General features: G+C 43.2%; 1 protein-coding gene across 5 annotated transcripts in view; it reads left to right on the top strand.

The window, feature by feature from the left end:
* The window catches only part of LOC134342690 (protein NDRG3-like), a 142,180-nt gene extending 120,999 nt beyond the window's left edge, over positions 1–21,181 (top strand). The window contains exons 16-17 of one of the 5 annotated variants that reach the window (XM_063041116.1): positions 8,887–8,925; positions 16,301–21,181. In XM_063041116.1, the coding sequence (XP_062897186.1) occupies positions 8,887–8,925; positions 16,301–16,470 (209 nt within the window). In that variant the 3' untranslated portion in view covers positions 16,471–21,181. Of the gene's footprint in view, positions 1–834; positions 850–8,886; positions 8,926–16,300 lie in introns of all 5 variants that reach the window. The other 4 variants (XM_063041117.1, XM_063041120.1, XM_063041119.1 and 1 more) reach the window with 4 other exon arrangements.
* Positions 21,182–21,609: the final 428 nt, after the last annotated feature.

The raw sequence follows: 21,609 nt of genomic DNA, 5'->3' as shown, positions 1-21,609 counted from the left end.
CTCAAGTACATATATATGGCACCATATACAACCCTGAGATTCATTTTCTTGCGGGCATACCCAATAAGTCTATGGAATAATAAACCATAACAGAATCAATGAAAGGCTGCCAACTAGGGCATTCACCCAGCGTGCAGAAGACAACAAACTGGGAATACATAAAGAAGAAATACAATTTAGGTTAAACCTTTTGGGAACAAATTTGGGGAAGCATTTCCACTGTATTCTGTAAGTGGAAGCCCGGAGCTCTTTCATGGCAGCAGATTATACAGATAGTTTAAATGTATAACTGATATTAATTAAAGGTGTTAGCAATGCAGGTGACTGGAGTTAGCTCACTAACAAGCCATGATCTCAAGGTTTTAGTTAGTCTATTCTTGTTCCTAGTTCCTTGTCCAGCTATAGCTGCTGTTTAGTCTGTGCTTTGATTATTTTTTACCCGGAATGGTTTAATGAGTCCATTCCTGTTTCTGGTCCCACTGAGCATATTGGCTGTTTAGTCTGTGATTTGTTCTTCTTACCTGGAATGGATATTGGATTAGTTCTGAATGATCCATTTTGTCACAGGAATGGATATGCACTCCTGAGAGATACTGGCATTGAAAATTGCCCTGTTTTTCCCTACCTAGCCCAAGAATACTAGAGAGAGGAACTTAAAGACATGACAAAAGTTCACATTGATGGTCGGGACCTGAGGGTGGGGGTTTAGGGAGGAAAGAATGTAGTTAGGTTCAGGTTAAAGTGGAAGAAACAGACCTGCTTCGGTTGTGCAGTGTTTCAGCTCAACCCGGGAGAAGTGGTGAACTAACTCTCCAATTGCTCTCTTGCCCGCAGTGTTTCGCAGTCATTGTGAGTATTGGAAGTACTAAGTTGGAATGCATGCATGCTGTGGGGATCGCGGTCTCTGATCCAGTGGTGGCGTCTCGACAGGGGAGCAGCCTTGGGTTTCCACAGAGGAAAGCTCTTTTAAATTAAAAATGAAGAAAATTTCAACATTAAGTGAACAGAATCTCTGTTTTTGTCTTGGAAGTAGCAGGAAGATCTTTGTGATCAGATAGACTGTTTCGTTCTGGAATCTGATTGCAGATGATACTGTAGTGATTGCAACTTCATGTCCAATACGTCAGGTACTGCACGAGTATCGCCAAAGGCCAAATTCATTATCTTTTTCCCGATGTCCTGTCTGATTAACTTATTCCCTTTCAGTCCTCTCAGAACTCCCTCCCCATGGAAATTGTTAATAGAGATTTCAGTTTTCTACGCAGTGAGATCTAGACTGCAGTGCAGTTGTTGGCAGTTTTAGTTGTAATACTCAAAAAGGGAATGGAGGAGTGTTCTTACTGCCTATTTCACCACCGGCATTTAGGGCAGCAATGAAGGTCCTCCATCTTCAGCACTTCCTCTCAGTTTTCACTGCTGTCAGTCATGCATCCCAGGTGGAGACTCAGGAATACTGTCACACTCAGATGTAGAAGGATTCTTCATTGCTGTTTCCGTAACAATTTTGTTTTACCAGTCAGGGTTGTTAGCCCTGAGCTGAACCCCCAAACCTGGAGGACTGGTGGACCACTCTTAGTCTGGCCTCTACCCTTTGACCTGGTTGGCATGGGTGATCCTACCAAAGCATAAAGCCCTGACTCCAGCCAACATAATTCTCCATGTCATTGAAGCACGCAAGCCTCCAAACCCAATGACAAGGTTGTGGTCCTCTTGAAGGGATAGGGTTTCAAAGGAGACTAATGGGGGGGTAGGCTCATTGGATTACTCCTCCAATTGAGATGGTACGTGCTCAAGAGACCAAATAGCCTTGTTCCATTGTGATAGATATTTTACTTTTAATAGTTACTGCCTTGTAGAGTTGTAACACGGGGTGAGGTTATTCCCCCACAGTGACTGTGTATACAAGGTATCTAATTAACAGTCTCCTCAACCCTTCTCTGAAATCATTTTGCCTCTTGGAATTGAGGTCTCATCTTCATTTTGGAGGGAAGAACTAATGCTGAATCTCCTGTAAGTTTCCAATGAGCCACTCATGGCCCGCTAGGTATCAGGCTAACACTTCTGTTGCAGCAGTTGTTTTCATCTGCCCCCATTCAAAATTGATTTTTTTTAAAAATAAAATTCTCACCTGTAATGTGAGAATGTCAGACCGCCAGGTTACAGTTGGGACGAGCTGAAGGTCTGGGCTCCATCTTTGCTGATAGCTGGGATGACTATTGAATTTTTGGGGACTCCATCACTTGCCCTCAGTACTCCCAGGCGAGGGATCAACACCTTTGCCAACTTCTGGCCACTAGTCCTCTAGCCCATGGCGTTATCCATTGGTAGACCTGTGCCCCGACAATGCCTTATGCAGTTGACTGGTTTGCTGGAGTTGTATTCCAGCTAATGGACGCGGCAGACCAAGTGGCTCATAATATCCAGCAAGAGGGATAAATTGGGATTGGAAGCTTGAGAATGGAGGCAAAGGGAGAAGGGGAAGTGTTTCTGACAACAGATGGGATTGCTCATTCTATTTTGTTCCATCTCTCCAACAATCCTGAGTATGAATTATTTAAATCCTCATTTTGAGATATTAGAAATCTATTCATTTAGCAATTCCTCTCTTAAATATTTAAAATATGGTTCACCTGTAAGTAATCCAGAGCAGTGCACTGCATTTCTGATACAAAAAAGAGCCTCCTCGGTGGAAACCCAAGGACTTTTCCCTCCTCGGGACACTGTACGTTCCCAGCGCTGTTCTCTGCTGTAGAAAGAAGAGCAACTGTGAAATGTTTGATGTCACTGTCTGCTGTCACTGAGCCTGTAGTTGGCTGCATGTTTTGGAGAGCGCGTGTAATGCTTTTTAAAAATTTTTGTAAACAATTTCTCCTGATAACCATAGTGTACAGAGTGTTTGAGAAAGAATCAGCCAGCACTGACCAAGACTGCATTCACCTCACCTCATTGTCTCTGTGTGTGTGTGTGTGTGTGTGTGTGTAACTTCTCTTCTAGGTGTTTATCTTTCCTGCTTTAAAGTCATCTGTGTGAGGAAATTTTGGGATCTATGTGTCACCGACAAGGCTTTGCCTTCCCTAGTTGTTCAACTGAAATGTATTTTGAATAAGTTCAAGTTCAAATTTATCGCCATTCAGCCACACACATGTATACGGCTAAATGAAGCATTGTATTTATGGGGCAAGGTGCAAAAGACAGTACATACAGTCACACACAGCACTTATACTGTAGTTACAATAGCATGTACAGTCGCAAAATAATAGCACAAGTGACACGCCTGAAGATTGACAGAAAGTGTGAGGTGCATGTTTATGTGAGACAGTATAATGTTACTGGCACTAGTATAATGAAACAAACAGTGGTATAAATATGTGAAGCAGCAGCAATAGAAGATGAAAAGTGAGCAGTGTAGGATGAGAGTGTGTCTGTGAGTTGGGGGCAGGGGGCACGGCATTCAGGCCCGGTGTACATACGAGCTGGGTGGCAGCCTGGGGGAAGAGCTGCAACTCAGCCTTACAGTTCGGGTTCCTATAGTGCAGTACCTTGTGCCTGAGGTCAAAGAGGTTGTGGAAAAGATGAGAGGGGTCTTTGACAATACTGGAGGCACTGCGTACGCAGCACTTTTGATATGTCCAAAATGAGAGAGACCCTGAAGTTCCTTAAGCATCAACCCTGGAAGCACAGGTAGGCCAGACTAGTTAAGATTATAGATTTCCCTCCTGAAGGACATTAGTGAACCAGACAGGTGTTTTATTTATTTATTGCAATAATCTAGTCAGTCATTGAAATGTGGTGTGGGGAGGGTAAGGAGTACAAGCTGGCACGGGATGGGTGAGACCAGGTAGGTGGGTGGGGAGAGGAGATGAAGTAAGAAGCTGGGAGATGATCGGTGGAAAAGGTAAAAGGTTGAAGAAGAAGGAATTTGATTGGAGAGGATAGTGGACCACGGAAGAAAAAGAAAGAGAAGGGGAACCAGAGGGAGGCAATGGGCAGGTGAGAAGAGAAGGGATGAGAGGGCAACCAGAACCGGGAATGGAAAAAGAGTGAAAGAGGAAGGGGGGAGGAATTAACAGAAGTTGGAGAAATTGATGTTCATACCATAAGGTTGGAGACTACCCAGATGGAATATGAGGTGTTGCTCCTCCAACCTGAGCTTGGCCTCATTGTGGCAGTAGAGGAGGCCATGGACACACATGTTGTTATGGGATGGGAAGTTGGTTTGTACCTCATTTGTGTACTCAGTGTGTACTGAGCTGTGTTGACAACTCTCTGCACCTTCTTGTGGTCTCAGGAAGAGCTGTTGCCATACCAACCTGAAAGGCCCCACAGTGCTCTACAGGTTGGGGCAAAGTTCCATTTTTGGACATCTGCAGTAGATCTGTAATTGAGCATTTGGTCTGTTGTACTTTACTGGTTTGCTTTATTTCCATCCTCTCACTGCCCACTCTGAAACCCTGAGAGCGCATACCACCAGCTCCTATCTCACTGTTATCAGATTCTTGAATGATAAGATGGCCTCCCGGTCTACCTTGTTATGATCTTGCACGTTATAATTTTACTTGCACTGCACCTTTTCGGTGGCTTTTACAAGTTATTCTGTATTGTTACTGTTTTACCGTATTCTACCTCAATGCACAGTGTAATGATATTGATCTGTATGAGCAGTAGGCAAGACAAGCTTTTCACTGATTCTTGGTGCATGTGACCATAATAAACCAATACTAAAATCAGTCCCACACCCTCCTCCTGATCCAATGCCCAAATCTCCTGCTCCCATTTCATCTGTCTGTCTCAGTCTCTTTAGCAGCCCTACCTGCAAAGTCTTCCACTCCTACCCCATTCTCACCAGGAAACCCCATCTCTGCTGTACCTAGGGAGTCCATTCCTATTTTTTGTCTTCCCTTCCCAACCCCCTGCCTCCACCATGGCCCCCGGGCCTCTGCAGCCTCTGGTTTTCCAGTCAGCTTGCTGCCTGGTTGCCTGCCACTGAAAGGCACAAAAGAGTCAAGTCAGAGTTCAGTGCAGCAGGTTGCCAGGGGCTACGCCTCTGGACTGTGCTGCTTGGTAAGAACACAGCTGAAATTGGGAAGAAGCTGCATATTGTAGAGTCGGACAAAATCCTTGGCTCTCTGGGAGTCCTTCAGTCCTTCAAATCCATGTTCATCATCTAGTGTCCATTCTGCACCAATCCCGTTTTGTTTCCCCCCAGACTCTACCCCTCACCTTCACACAAGGGACAGCTTGCAACCTGCCAACCTGTGCGTCCTTGGTATCACTGTGTCTCACAGGGGCACCGTTTGGAATGCATTTGCTCAGTGCAGCGGTAAGCTGCGGAAGTTAAAACATCCCAGTGTCATTTCCCATGGTCTGGTGGAGGATTAATATTATTCGCCCCTATACATATACATGTGTAAGTAATTTGCTGTGGTGTCCGGGTACCACATGCAACAAAAAACAACAATGTTCAACAATTATAAAGAATGAAAAATTACGTATATAAAAAATAAAGTTAGAGGTTAAAGTACGGATATGGAATAAAACGTGCCTAAGTACCGGCATATATTTACAATGTAAACAGCAATGTTAAAAAATGGTTTAAAGTGTTTACAGTGCAGTGACAGGGGGTACAGGTAATAGATAGAGGGGGTTGTGGAGATCGAACTAGAATGGTTGATCAGATTGCAAGGGAGTTGTTCTATTTTAGTTCTGGTGTAAGTCACAGAGTTTCTATACTCTTCTATGGCCCATCTAGTCAGTGCGGAGCCACTTAAACTGCCTACTCCCATCATCCTGCACCCGGGCCATAACTCTCCATGCCCCTACCATCCACGTACCTATCCAAACTTCTCTTTAGAGTTGAAATCGAGCTTCAATGCACCGCTTGTGCTGGGTCTCTACCAATTTCCATTAGATAAAGGAAGAAAAGTCGCTGGCTGTGCTCCCTCTCCTGCTTCCTATACAGCAGCCCAAGCTGCTGTGTGTACATGCAGGTGAAGAAGATTAGATCAGTTGTAATGCCTGTACAGGGGTGAATAGTCTCCGGTACTCATCATCCATATTTATGGCGGAAGATTAGTTTCCAAAGATATCAGTACCTACTGAGTTGCATCATGAGAGGGCCAGTTACCATGGGAGCAACTGAGCGAACGCAGAAATAGTAGGGCTGCTGCCTCACAGATCTAGGAACTCAGGTTCAATCCTGATCTCTGGTGCTGTCCGTGTGGAGTTTGCATGTTCTCCCTGAGACTGTGTGGTTTTCCAGATTCCTCCACCTCCCAAAGACTTCTGTGGGTTGGCAGGTTGTAGATTGCCCCAGGTGTGTAGGGAGGTGAAAGGCAGAATCTGACGGTTAAAGGTTAGGGTCAGAGTTTGGAAGATTAAACTGGTTTGGGTGCGATTACTCTACACATTGGTGCTTGAGTGCCATTCTGTGCCTGTATCTCTATGGGGATGGACAGAGTTTACAAGGATGTTGCTGGCAACACACACAGAATGCTGGAGGACCTCAGCAGGCCCAAAACGTCGACTGGATTTTTTTTCCATAGATGCTGCCTGGTCTGCCGGGTTCCTCCAGCATCTTGTGTGTGTGTGCTTGGATTTCCAGTATCTGCAGATTTTCTCTTGTAAGGACCTGAGTTATAAGGAAAGATTGAATAGGTTAGGACTTTATTTCTTAGCACATAGAAGATTGGGGGGAGGGGGAGATTTGATAGAGGTATACAAAATTATGAGGGGTATAGAAAGGGTAAATGCCAGCAGGCTTTTCCCACTGATTTCGGGTGGGAACAGAAGTCATGGGCTAAGGGTGAAAGGTGAAAATGTTTAAGGGGAACTTGAGGGGAAACTTCTTCACTCAGAAGGTCGTGAGATTGTAGCACGAGCTGCCAGCTCAAGTGGTGCATGCAAGCTCAATTTTAACATTTAAGCGAAGTTTGGATTGGTACCTGAATAGTGTGAACAACGATTTCTCCAGCTTCAGGAAATATTTCCCCCCCTCTTGGCATATAGATTTGAGGGGTATGGAGGGCAATGGTCCCAGTGCGGGTTGATGTGAGTAGGCAGTTTAAATGGTTTCGGCATTGATTAGATGAGCCGAAAGGCCTGTTTCTGAGCTGTACTTTTCTATCACTTTGAAAGACTGCATTTCAAGTGGATGCATTCCTTAACACGTGACCAATGCAGAACTGCAGCTTTGGTGTTATTATTGAACTTGGCATGGCTTATGTTTTTGAAACTAAGGTTGAGGCTAGGAAAAGGGAGAGAGTAGCTTATAAAACAAGTGATTTATGCACATCTATTTTCTTTGCCTTCTATATTCTGAAGTCTGCTAACAAGAAGTATTGTGGCATGTGGCATTCAATAAATGTCACTGCCAGGGCAGAGACTGATTGTAATAAAGTCAATTCTAAACTGGAATAAACTGATTGCAAGCTTACAGGAATCTTTAAACTGAAGCACAGTCAATAAAAGCAGCACCTGTATTTTCTTCCTCATGGTGCAACATCTCAAAAATAACTTGGTGTAATTGTTTCTCCCATTGGTGGTACTTCAGCTGTTCAGCCTGCGGTAATGCACACTTTGGCTAAAGTTCACGTGACGGGAGTTTAACTGATGTGCATATGTTCCACCTAATCTTGGTGTACTGATGTTGGCTACTGACTTTAATGAAGAGTTGACTACAATTGTGTTAATTTGTACTACACTCTATTTTGTTCACCTACCCTCCGGTTAGTGTAAAGGTCCATGGCATAAAACCCCCTGCTTTACTCCCTCTCCAAGGGAGTATACACGCACAAAGACTAGATGGTCATAACCAGGTTTAAACCTCAAGGCCCCCTTCCTGTCATGCGTGGAGCCATGTAATTTAGTTATTGGTCTGAGCTCCTGTCACTCATTCTGTATCGCTCGCTCACTGTGTTACAACTTACGAATCTGTGTCGGCAAGTGCCTACTATTCCCAAGATAAAACCATAAGACATACAGTGCCCATAAAAGTATTCAGCCCCTTCCCCCCCCGGATATTTTCATGTGCTATTGTTTTACAACATTGAATCACAGTGGATTTAACTTGGCTTTTTTGAACACTGATCGACTCTCTCGTGTCAAAGTGAAAACAGATCGCTGCGGTGGAATAGTAGTTAGCACAATGCTTTACAGTGCCAGTGACCTGGGTTAAATTCCCACCGCTGTCTGTAAGTAGTTTGTGCTTTCTTCCCGGGACTCTCTGGGTTTCCTCTGAGTGTTCCGGTTTCCTTTCACAGTCTAAGCATCTACCGGTTGGTAGTTCAATTGGTCATTGTAAATTGTCCCATGAGTAGGCTAAGATTAAATCAAGGGTTGGTGGGCAGCGCAGCTCGAAGGGCCGGAAGGGACTATTCTGCACTGTAACTCAATAAATAAATATACCCAATGACTTGGTTGTACAGCCAAGGTATTGAATTCCACAGATTTCTCTCTCCCTGGCTAAAGAAATTCGTTCTCATCTCTGTTCTATAAGAAGGATGTCCTTCTATTCTAAGGCTGTGTCCTGTGATTCTAGACTCCCCCACATCCTCTCTATCTATACCTTTCACTATTTGATAGTTTTCAATGCGATACCCCCCCCCCCCAGTAGATGCCAGTATCACATAGGATTGGGGCGAAGTGGAACACTGCCCATGGTGGGAGTGCAGGTGGTCTATGCTGGGGAATGGTTTGTACACTGAGGTTCTGAGAGTGTAAGTGCATTGTTCTCATATTCTTCTTGCCCCACCACCTCTATGTGTTGTAGCCATTGCAACGTACTCCCAGCTGTCTGCTCTGACCTATTGTGTGTGACGTGCTTTATATGATCAGTATTAACCTGGTTCTTTTCCTGTGTGTCCCACTCTCGTCCCACCTGCTTTACAGTCCCGTACGTCCAGCTCAATCACCTGCACGGTGAAACAGGTAGCTCTTCGTGCATTATGTTCCATCATGTTTCAGCATTTCGCTCATTCCTTCCTGCTTACTCCCCATTCATGGCTCTGTCTTGTGAGTCTTCGAGCTGAACCGCTGTCAGTTCAACTCAAGCACAATTTAATACGCTTATGCAGTGCTCGTTTCCTCATTCAATCATTTCCTAATTCAATATCTTTTGGCGCTGAATTCCTACTTCTATCTGGCTGATTTCTAACTGTTGAGTAAAGATTTGTTTAAATAAAGCAATTGACTTTAAAAGATTGAGACTTGACAATTTAATTAAGTGAAAGAGGCTTTGCAAATTTGTTTTGCTTATTGCAATGCATTTATGTCAAGGTCAAAATGAATTTATTATTTAAGTGCAGTAATGTCACCATATGCTACCTTGAGATTAATTTTCTTGCAGCCATTCACAGGGAAATGAAGAAATGCAGTTGAAGGAAAGTAGAATAGACAGTTGTGTAGTAGGCCTCAGTACTCAGTTGACCATGGATGTTGTGTCCTAGCTGTCCAGCAAGCCAGATCTGTACAATATGGAGAGCTAGTTATTGCCCATGTAGCAAGCTCTCCTTCTCCACGTAGCTGATGAACCCAAAGGAACGGCAGAGACCGGTACAGTTTGGCACCAGCAGCATTGCAGGAGTTGCCAGGCAGTGTTGAACTCAACATAGGACCGCCTTAGGGACTCCAACTCTGGATTTTACCCTCAGGGGTTTACTCCTGAAGCCTTCCCCGTGAGTAGGTATAGCCGTGAGGTAGCAGAGGTTTGAAATCGGAGTTTTCCTTCTCCTAGGTGAGCTGCCAACCACAGCTGACGAGCCCCATCTGCACAGAGCGACTGATTTTAAGGCGCCAGTAACTTGCCTTTGCCCCTTCTCCTGTCAGTAGAAACTGTTCCGCTGGGCTTAGTAACTAAACCACACACGGAGGCCAGGAACTGAACATGGTTGTCAGAGGCTATTTGAGGCGCAATTCTCCCTGTGACCACATGGGTTTCCTCTGGGTGCTCTGATTTCCTACCATGTTCCAAAGACGTACGGGTTAGGGTTAGTAAGTTGTGGACGTGCTCCTTTGGCACCAGAAGCATGGCGACACTTGCAGGCTGCCCCCAGCACAGCTCGGTCTGTGTTGGTCATGACGCATTCCACTGCTTCAACGTTTCGATGTACATATGACAAATAAAGCTAATCCTTTCCTAATCATTTAGAATTTATGAAGAACAACATACTTTATAAAGAATGACAGAGAAGATTCATGAGAATGATTCCAGGAATGAAAGGGTTACTGTATGAGGAACGTCTGGCAGCTGTTGGGCTGTATTCCCTGGAGTTCAGGAGAATGAGGGGGGATCTCATAGAAACATTCCGAATGTTAAAATTCCTGAACAGATTAGATATGGCAAAGTTATTTCCCATGGCAGGGGATTCTAGGACAAGAGGGCATGACTTCAGGATTGAAGGGTATCCATTTAGAACTGAGATGTGGAGAAATTACTTTAGTCAGAGGGTGGTAAATCTGTGGAATTTGTTGCCATGAGCGGCTGTGGAGGCCAAGTTATTGGGTGCATTTAAAGCAGAGATAGCTAGGTTCTTGATTAGCAATGGCATCAAAGAGTATGGGGTGAAGGCAGGGGAGTGGGGATGACTGGAAGAATTGGATCAGCCCATGATTGGATGGCGGAGCGGACTGGATGGTCCAAACAGCCTACTTCTTCTCCTATATCTTATGATCTTATGGACAAACAAACAATGTGCAAAAGAAGACAAACTGTCAATAAAAAGTAAATAACAGTGAGAACAAGAGTTGTAGAGTTCTTGGAAGTGAGTCAGTAGTTTTTAGAACCAGTGAGGTGAGTGAAATAAACTTGGTGGTGTGGGACCTAAGGCTCCTTTACTTCCTGCCTGATGGTGGTTAGGTAGTAATGACAAGGTTTCAGCCCCACTGGGGGCAAAAAAATTCTCTCAGCAAGTTTCCTTTTTCACTTCATGACATTTGGATGCTTGTTTTCTGGCAAGATCTAAATGTGTATTGACCTCGTGTTACCAGGGCTTGGATAAACTTCCTTTACAGAGAGATTAGCTCTATTTATCGAGTGTGCATCGAAACAAGAGTGAAATCTGTTGTTTGAATCAGCCAGGATTTTGCTGGTGGCAACCTGCAAGTGGGGCCACGCTTCCACCGGCAACAAGGCCTGTCCACAACTCGCAAACCCTAACCTGTACTATTTTGGAATGTGAGTGGAAACTGGAGCAGTCATGCGTAGAACTTGCAAACTCCCTACAGTCAGCAGTGGGAATTGAACTCCTATCTTACAGCTGTAAAGCATTGTGCTAATCGCTCGAATACCTTGCTGACCCAGGATAGCAAATCCTGAGATATTTATCAACCCCGGGTATTAAGGGAAATGGAGAGTGGGGTGTAGCAAAGTTCAAAGTAAATTTATTATCAAAGTAGGGATATATCTCCATATACTACCCTGAGTTCGTTTTCTTGTAGGCATTCACAGTAAATACAAAGAAATACAATAGAATCAATGAAAAACTACACACAAAGACTGACGATCAATGTGCAAAAGAAGGCAGCCTGCAGACACAAAAGACAAATAATAATAATTAATAAAATAATACTGAATAATAAGAAGGAATAAAAGCGGGTATGAGGAGTGAAGGTTCAGGTAAGCAGTAAGCAGAAAACAGACCCAAGAGGCTAAATGGATTCCTAATCTGCTTTTTCCCATGCCTGTTGCTAATATCAGCCAGAAAGTAATATTTTAGAGCAATTTTATTATGGATAGTGTGGGATTGTGATTATGGAAGTGAAATGATTGTGTGACACAAACACATCACCTCCACTGAAATCAGAAACACCAGTTCATTGGAGCTCCCAACCAAGCTGACGTATCCAAATACCATTCCATTCCATTCCATTGCTTTGTTTGGGTGTGGTCTCTCCTCTCATGCATGGCTCCTCCCCTTTGTGCCGTGCTCAACATTGTGCCTTGCTTCCTGATTTTTGTGTGTGCACATGATCATGCATTTGTGTCAAGTAGGCTGCAGGCCTTCTCTTTTCCCCTGCCAACACCACCCCCACCATTACAAGGTGGACCCTGAACATGGAATGATTTAAGGCTTCCACGTCAACCAGATCATATTTTTCGGATGTTTCCTTGGTCACCTTGTGTGCAGGGCTGCGGGTTTGATGGGATTTGAGGTAAAAATTGTCCACAAAGTGCCTAAAGTGGAATTGGGTTGAGTTCATTGTTAGAACCTCTGGTTTAGAGTTAAAGGAATCAGTCCTTGAGGTGGCCGAATCACTGGAAGATTTAGGGGAGTTCACCAGTTAAGTACACAGATTTGTACAGAGTCATTTTACTAATGGCTTGCTACTGTAGAAATTTATTTACGTGCTCTAATTGATAAGGCAGGAGTAGCCACACTTTTCATAGTAAGTCCTTGGTGCAAAACACTGGAACATCCAGAAGATTGAGTTCAAGAGCAAGAAGCTTCTGTAAAACATTGGTTCACCCACTACTGGAGTATGTGTCTGGCGCTGGACCTCACCTCATTAGGACAGAGGTGGATGCTTTTGAGAGTGTGCAGAAGAGGTTTTACAGCAAAAAATTCCAGGCACATGGATGGGGGAAAAAAAGATGCTATCTTGAGGGAAGAGTAAAACTGATCTTAGAGTAGGTTAAAATATTAGCACAAATTTGTCAGCTGAAGAGCCTGTACAGTTCTATATTCTAAGATTAGTGACTTAGATGGGCACCCTGGAGAAGTTAGAGTTGTTTCCCTTAGGAGTGAAGAGGTGAAGAGATCTGATTGGTATTTAATGTCATGAAAGGTAAGGACAAAATGGGTAGGAAGAAACTTCCCAATTGGTGGAAGCAGGACAAAGCTGTTTGGAAAGTGCCCAAAAATAATATGAGAAACACTTTTTTTTGTGCAGCGCAATTAGATTCTGGGATAGATACGCCAGGAAAATAGTGGCCACAGCTTGTACTGTAGCATTTAAAACACATTTAAAGAAAAGAGTTTGCAAGGCAATGGGAAAAGGCCAAGGGTGTGTGGCTGCTTAGATTTATCTTGGGTGGAGTCTATCCTGTGAGCATTCCGTTTGAGAGTTTCAGCTTCAGATGAGTTAATCGAGGGAGATTGTGAAGGTGAAACTATTGAGCAGACTCCAGGTTCCTTCCTGCCGATGCCTTTCAAGTTGACTGAATTGGTGAAGACAAAATGGCTGCCTTGGTAACAAAGTGGAGATAACTGATAGGAGCACACCAACCAGTGTAAGGACAAAGCTGATTGAGGCTGTTGGGTGCCTTCTCTGGTCTTGAGAACAGGTAGAAAAAGAGAAATTCACTTGGGAAAATGTTACCAAATATACAGGGGAGAGGGGATGACTGTCATAATGCAGTCCTAGGAATTGGGAGCAATATTTAAAATTCAGTCCTTCCTGTGTTTAGAGAAGTACACTGAGGCTTTTGATTTTTGTGCCTCTTGTTGCCAAGCCTGAGGTAAAATATGGTCTGTTGTCTAACCCTGAGTTTCATCACAAGGTTGACGTGTGTGGTTGATGCAATGCATTGTGGGAACAGGTGCTGTCCAGAGCCATGGAAGGAAGCTGCAGGCAGTGTCCTGTGGTATTGGTAGGGGGGTGGGGGGGGGCGTGATTTCCCTACAGAATGTGCTGAGCCAGGCTGTTTCACTGATTCTGCACAGAGCTTACAAGCTTACTCATGGAAGATTCCTGGAGAATCCTTATTCAGATGCAGGGAAGTGATACCACAGTACCTTCCTTGTTAATGGGAACAGCCTCACCATAACGGATTGGTCACGGCCTCATCTGGAAGGGGTGAAATTTATCTCTACCCATACTCTCAAACGAAAGTAACTTTGGATTAAAAGTAAAAACAAAAGATAACAAACTTCTGGCTTTATGCCTGTTAAGAGAACAGACAGGTAGGCTGTTGTCTTAGAATTGCTTCATTAATGAAATCCTTCTTGCAATGGAAATTTAAGTTACATTTATATAGTGCCTTAGAAGCAATAGTGTTCCTGCAAGCTTCAGAGACGGGTGACCGGACAGTTGGTCAAAGTGGTTAGCCTTGGAAAGTGATGGAAGTGGTGAGCTTCTTTTGGAATTGAGATCTAATTGGGCATCTACATTGTTGAAAGTGGGGGATGTAGCTGAATTGAGAGATGTGGAATTAAGGAGATTACAAAGAAGTAGGAAGTACAAACGGCAAAGGAGGGATTGGAAAAAATCAGAATCTTCTGTAATATCTTTGGTATATGTTGTGAAATTTCTTAACTTAGTGGCAACAGTACAATGCAATATGTATGATAATATAGAAAGAAAAGTGAATCAATTACAGTAAATACATATATGTGTGTTAAGTAGTTAAATTTACAATAGTGCAAAAACAAACAACATATTTAAAAATTGAGGTAGTGTTCATTGGTTCGATGTCCACTTAGGAATTGTACGGTGGAGGGAAAGAAGTTGTTCCTGAATCATTGAGTCTCTGCCTTCAGGCTTCTGTACCCTCTTCCTGATGGTAACAATGAGAAAAGGGCATGGCCTGGCAGGTGGGGATCCTTAATGACAGCCACTGCCTTTCTGAGGCGCCGATCCTTCAAGATATCTTGGATACTACGGAGGCCTGTACCCAAGAAGGAGCTGACTAATTTTAGAACTTTCTGTAGCTTTTGATCCTGTGCAGTAGCACCCCCCCCCCCATACCAGATGGTGATACAGCCAGTCAGAAAGCTCTCCACGGTACACCTGTAGAAGCTTTCGAGTGTTTTATGTGACAAACCAAATCTCCTCAAACTCCTAATGAAATATAGCCACTGTCATGCCTTCTTTATAGCTAGATCGATACGTTGAAGAACTTCTGAAACTGAAGGTAGATTGGTAGATCAATAGGGTGCACCCTATTGGATAGCAAAATCTGAGATGTATGGTCTGTGTTGGAAAGTGAACAAAGTCACTGGAGAGACTGAAGCTAGTGGATACACAAGTGTTTTATTGAACAAAGTGAGACACTCTTGGAGGAAGAGGCCTCCTGACCCAATATTACATGACATTTTTATATGCTAAAGATTAAAGGAATAGACAATTCTGTAGTTACAATGTATCTACAATGCTTCCTTTGAATTACATATAGTTTTCACACACCTCTTTCGCACCCTGAGAGATGTAGAATTTGAATGTTAATCAGCATTGTCTGGTTTTCATTCAACTCCATTCCACAACTCCGAGAAAACAATTGTTCAGAGCTGCATCTTAAATTCAATCTACAATCCACATTCATGTCTGAAGACTGGTTGCTGGTGAAGTTCATATTTACTCTATGCCATAACTCTGGAATACACCCTAACAGTCAGACGGTGTCCATTAAAAAAGGAGATGCCGTCATATCACTGTGGAGAAGATAATCTGATTGGAGTTGGTCAGCATGGCTTTGTGAAGGTTAGGTCATGTCTCATGAACCTATTGAATTCTTTCAAGATATGATACCTATACATGGATAATAGGAAAACAGAGGGCAATGTAGGAAGGAAGGGTTAGATTGATCGTGGAGTAGTTTAAAAGCTCGGCACAGCACCATGGGCTGAAGGGCCTGTACTGTGCTGTAGTGTTCAATCCCAACACTTCGATCTTCAAGGTGTGTGCAAGTCTCTGCTCAGGTGGAGACCACAAATAATCTAAATTGAAGGCAAAAGTCAGATGGGATCCCAACTTCCTATTGAAGATACGAAGATGATTCAAAAAGGCCCACACCATGGGGACGTGAGGGATGGAATTTTAAAAAAATTAACACTAGTGTATAAGGAGGTTTCATTGGCCTTTCTAGGAATGGATGTAAGGGAGGGGGTGTCAAGTGAGCCAGAGGAAGAAAGGTTGCCAGCTTTAGAAGAGGAACAATTTTCATTCTGAGCAGGTATACAAATAGATTGGCTTCTCTGATCAAACTACAGTGAGTGGTGGAGAAGAAGATGGTATGTTAATTTAGCATTCTTGAACAGCCACTCAGTTATCTTCCGTGTAGCAGTTTAGAGGAAAACTCAAGCAGATACAGAGATGGCAGTAAGATGGCAAGGGAAGGCATTTTCCAATTTAATGAAATACTTTAGCTTTAGAACAAAGAAGTAACTTGACAAAATCATATCTGGGCCACTAATAGAATGAGTTTCAGAAAACTGTCTATTTCTCCCTGCACCCCACACAAGTTCTCCCCAGGAAACTGTCCTCGGCAAGCTTGTAAGCAGAAGTAGTTTCAGTAACAACTGTGATTTGCTTTCTAATTATCTTTTATTTGTGTGTCCCTGTGTGTATCCTCTTCCCTCATCTCCAGTGCCAGCTGTCACCATGACCAGGCTAACCCGGGCTCGCACCACCTCGACCTCAAGCGTGGGATCCGGAGATGTCGCCCGCAACCAGTCTCCCGCTGCCAACCAGGCAGATGCTGTGGGCAACAGTGAAACAGAGCAAGGCAGGTCTCAGACCATGGAAGTCTCCTGTTAAAACAGCAACTTGTTCCTTTATTTATTCTTTTATTCCTTCCTTGGGTTTAAGAAATTCCTCTCAACATGGCTGAGCTGCGGCCTCAAAAATGCAGAAACTCAACAATGGAGAAGAAGTTTAATTGTCTCGTTAGTGCATGCTGGCACTCTGGTTCTTACCCTGTAGTTGATGTTCTGTTTTTGTTTCTCGCCTGTGTAGTGTTACGTTCCAGAAGTTTACATGCTAGTCAGGATGTCTTGTTTCTTTCTCTCTGGATATAAAAGGGGCCGTGCTAGAAACTTCCTCACTCCACTCTGTGATGCTATGTAATGGGCAAGCATCAACGTTTTTAATTCTGCACAAAGTTTTTATCGTAATCCTTTGCTAGACGTTTCAGTTGCATTGAACTCTCTCTCGCCAAAGGCTGGGCATTTGAGTATAGAGCTAGGTCTAAACTTGATGTTGCACTGCAGTCCCCAGCATGTGGAGACTCGTGAGGAAATACTGAATCCGTTTGCGTTAAACCTTTAAACCCATTGGCGTGAATATTCCCGTTATGCCTAAAGATCCTACTGCGTTGCAAAAATAACTGAGCGGCCTATTTCTGCCATCTTAGCCCCCATGCCAACTGTACGTGGTTCTCATTGTCAATTTGTCCTTGAACATTGCTGGCATAAAACACCCAAGAAAACTGGCTTAGTCTCTGATACTCTTGAAGATTCAAAGTGACCTCTCCAACAATTCACACTGCAAACCAGTCTCAAAGATCTTCACAGTATATGACTAGGTCTTTTGTTACCAAAGCTTGGGGAGGCAATTATCCACCCAAAGGCACGACTGGGTTGAAAATGAGGAAGAGTGGGTAGCAGTGGGGATGAGGACTACACATTTAGACTGTTAAGTTTTCCCCAAAGAGCCTCTACTCAACTACGTATTCCCAAACCCAGGATGCAAATACCCCTTTAACTGCTAACTTTGCTTGTCCCTTGCTTTCAGTGGTAGAAGGATAGTGAGCTTGAGTTTTTTTTTTTAAATCCTTTCTGCCACTTGGCGTAGAATTAGGAAGCACCATAGGCGTTGACCCAAACCCACCCTCTGAGTGATCTGAGTTTGTGTCTAACTCTTGCCCTTCTTTACATTTTCTGTTCTCTGAGGCTGGAGCACCATCTTTAAAAAAACAAATATATATATATATTAAAAAGTTATAAAAAGAAATACCACAGGTACAAAAACATGTTGTGTAAGCTTGCAGTGTCTGTGTGTAGGTTTGTTGTGATAAAGTGCTGTCCTTAAAGACCTAGAGATGTATTAAGAACTGATATGAAGTACAATGAGCCCCAGCTTACACTTTTGTAAATGGCTGCTGGATCCAGATGTTTGTGTGCATTTGCAGCTGGAGTTCATTTAATGCATTTATTAAAATAGAAACATGTTGTGTGCAAATTGCCTTGTTTTGCCTGTAGTCCAATAATAACCAGTCACTGGGCGTGAAGGACTTTGCCTTCTGTTCTAATTTTCTTCTAACATTGGGTCAAACTAGCCCTCAATGCGGTTAATGAATGATATCACAGAGCACTATGCACAGATACAGGCTCTTCGGCCCATCCAGTCTGTGCCAGACTGTTACTCTGCCTAGTCCCATCTATCTGCACCTGGACCATAACTCTCTATACCCTTCCTATATACAAACTGCTCTTAAATGTTGCAATCAAACCTGCATCTACCACTTCTGCAAACTCAGTGGAAAAAGCCTGTTTGTATTTCCCCTATCTATAGAGGAAGAAGAAGAAAGCCCTTAACTCCAAGTGGAGTCATCGGGACGCCGACATGAAGGCGTTTTTTTTTAACAGGCTTTCTTATTTTTACGAGGCTGAGTTGCTAGCTCAATGCTTGACGGATGGAAAGCGTGCAAGAGAGCCGGCTGGATTCGAACTCGGGAGCCTTCACTCCGAAGTCCGGCGCTGATGCCACTACACCACCAGACGGCCAGCCCTATAATTACTGTACAGTAGTGTATGTATTATAATTACAGTACTGTACTGTACTGTATTATTATAATTACCCCTCATAATTACTGTACAGTGCGTAAGTCTTAGGCACTGATATATAGCTGGGTGCCCAAGGCTTTCGCACAGTAGTGTATTTGTCAATGTGGAACACAGAGCGAGTTTGTAAATCTGGTGGGAGCAAAGGATGTTGGGAATGGCAAGGGTGGAGCGCCATGGGAGGGGTGTGGGACAGGTAGCAGAGAAGTGCCAGGGGCATAGGTGGCAAGGGTACAGACACGCCCAGCTCTGAGGAACCAGGCAAGGTAATTTGATTCCAAACAATTGGTTTCCTGATCATTAGAGAATGTCTCTCTGGTGCTCCCTGCTCCCTCCCCTTTTCTCAGTCATGACTCCCCTCTCGTTGCTCTCTTCCCACTCTCAGTCTACAGTAGAAACCCACATCAATATCAGGTTTATCATCACTCACAAATGTCTTGAATTTGTTTTTGCGGCAGCAGTACAGTGCAATACATAAAGTTACTACAGTACTGTGCAAAAGTCTCGGGCACCCTAGCTATATATATGTGCCTAAGGCTTTGGCACAGTACTGCACCTATTCAAACTCTCTTAACTGTTGCAATTGAACCTGCTTATACTACTTCTGCTGGTAGCTCTTTCCACACTCACACCTCCTTCTGAGTGAAGAAATTCCCCCTCAGGTTCCCCTGAAAATTTTCACCTTTCACCCTTCATGTATAGCTCTAGTTGTAGTCTCACCTAACCTCAGGGTAAATGCGAACAGAATTTTTCCACTATCTGTAGCCTTCATAATTACTGTATGTATACTACAACAAATCTCCCCTCAATCTTCTACGCTCCAGGGAATAAATGCCCCTTCAATTTGGACTTGGAACTGGAAGGGGGAACGTTTGCATCAATACAAAGCCTAATGTAGACCATGTATATGTTTTTACCGATTAACTGGATTCTTAAAACACTTCCTTCAGTTAGTCCTGACGAAGGGTCTCGGCCTGAAACGTGGACTGCACCTCTTCCTATAGATGCTGCTTGGCCTGCTGCATTCACCAGCAACTTTGATGTATGTTGCTTGAATTTCCAGCATCTGCAGAATTCCTGTTGTTTTTGTTCTTAAAACTCACACTGATTCCTCAATAGCACAAGGAGAACAGCCTGGCCCCGTCACCAAGTTGTTCTGAAATCCAAACAGAGAAATGCCATCTCATCCAGAATTGATTAATTGATACTGATATTGACCAGTTGGAAACCTGGTGCATGTTAACATAATCAATCATCAATCATGCTATGACAATACAGGTATTAACCAATAGAGTCTCCACATTGAAGGTCAGTAGTACTTTAGAATTAGTAAAATAAGTAACCACCAGTGAGTGTCACTTTAGAATTCTCTGTTTGCGTCCTCGTCTTGATCTGTCAAATGTCTCCGGTTCCCCGCTGTGCAAAGGGAAGCAATCCTCTTTAAATACTTTCCTTGCCTGGGGTGGCTGCACTCTGTAATCTATTCTTGCCTGGACATTTGTCGTAATCCTTGCTGCAGCTTCCACTTGTGGGCACTCTGTAGCAACACATTTCAGAAACAGTATGTCAACCAGAGAGGAATGCCACTGCAGATCTGATAAAACAAAAACAAACAAAAAAATTCTTGAAATACTCAGCAGGTCAGGTGGCCTTTGTGGAAAGAGAAGCAGTTAACATTCCGTGTTGTTTGAGGATAGGTCAAGTGAGCTAAGGCTTTTCTCTCTGGTGCAGAGGAGGATGAGAGATGACCTGAGATGGGGGTGTACAAGATGATAAAAGGCATCGAACAAGTAGATGACCAGGAAATTTTTTCCAGGGTCAAAATGGGTAATATGAATGGGCAAAATTTTAAGGTGATTGAAGGTAAATATTGGAGGGATTGTTTTACACAGAGAGTGGTGAATGTGTGAAATGCCCTGCCGGGAGTGGCTGTAGGGGCAGATTCATTAGGAGCATCTAAGAAACTCTTAGATAGGCACATGGATGGCAGAAAAATGATGAGGGAAGGGTTAAATTCATCTTAGAGTTGGTTAAATGGTTGGCAGAACATCATGAGCTGGAGGACCTGCATTGTGCGTAATGTTCTAAGTTCAAAGACATTTCATCAGAACTGGGATGAAGACAATCTTCAAAAATATCTTGATGAGGTGGAAGTGAGAGTGGGATGTCTGATAGGGTGAAAGTCGAACAGACATGGGGAGAAGTTGTAAACAGTTGTCAGCTCAGTGAGTAAACAGAAGCAATTAGAGAATGGGAACACAGAAAAAAATGTCGAGCGGGGTGACGAATGTTTTCGAGAGCGTGTGCCCAAGTTAGTGGTAATCTTCTTAAAAAAAACTTTCTTGCAAGCCATGGTAATTTTGAACAGAGATTATCGTTGATTAATGAATTAGTAACAAAAATTATGAACTTTTTAAGGAAAAAGTATGAGTCCTGTTGCTTATTATGTGTATTCGTTCTTTTGCTATTAATAAAACTATAATGGACTGAAATAAAGCATTTTAGAAAACCTGTTCAAAAGTTATATTAATATTGCTATCATTTCAAATAGTTTTGTTATTGTAACCGTTTACTATCCAAATACTGATGTGTACACCAGGTCTGTGAGGATTGCAAAGTGTATCATCTAACAACGCGTGTTCTCACAACCATCTAGCTGGTGCCAAGCTGGCGTGAGATATTTCCTGTGAAAATATTTCTCTGCTCTTGGGTTGTTTAAAAAAAAATTCATTTGCTGCTTCATTTGGCAGTAAAGTTAATCATGTATCTTTTTTATTATGGGTGGTAATTTAAAGAATTGAGAGGCAACACTGCATGCCACATGTCAGCGAAGTTTTTGCACTTGCCATCTTGGTCAGGTGTGCCATGGGTTTGCCACCCTTGTAGGCATTGCTAAATGCAGAGCAGGAGGACAAGCCTGGGAGGTCAGGCTGAGATCGTCCTCCAATCCCAGAGCTAAAATAAGTAAAAGGAAAGGGGGAAAAGCAAGGTGAGTTAATATCTTACATGGGTGACTATTGTAGACTAAGAAGTCAAGTTACCAGAAAGTGTAGAATTCAATACTGAGTCTGGAAATATTTAAAGATTAACATTATTTGTCACAGGTTCATTGAAA

This window comes from Mobula hypostoma, chromosome 2 (assembly GCF_963921235.1).
Source record: "Mobula hypostoma chromosome 2, sMobHyp1.1, whole genome shotgun sequence".
Lineage (NCBI taxonomy): Eukaryota > Metazoa > Chordata > Chondrichthyes > Myliobatiformes > Myliobatidae > Mobula > Mobula hypostoma.
This window is presented reverse-complemented; position numbering and strand designations above follow the sequence as displayed.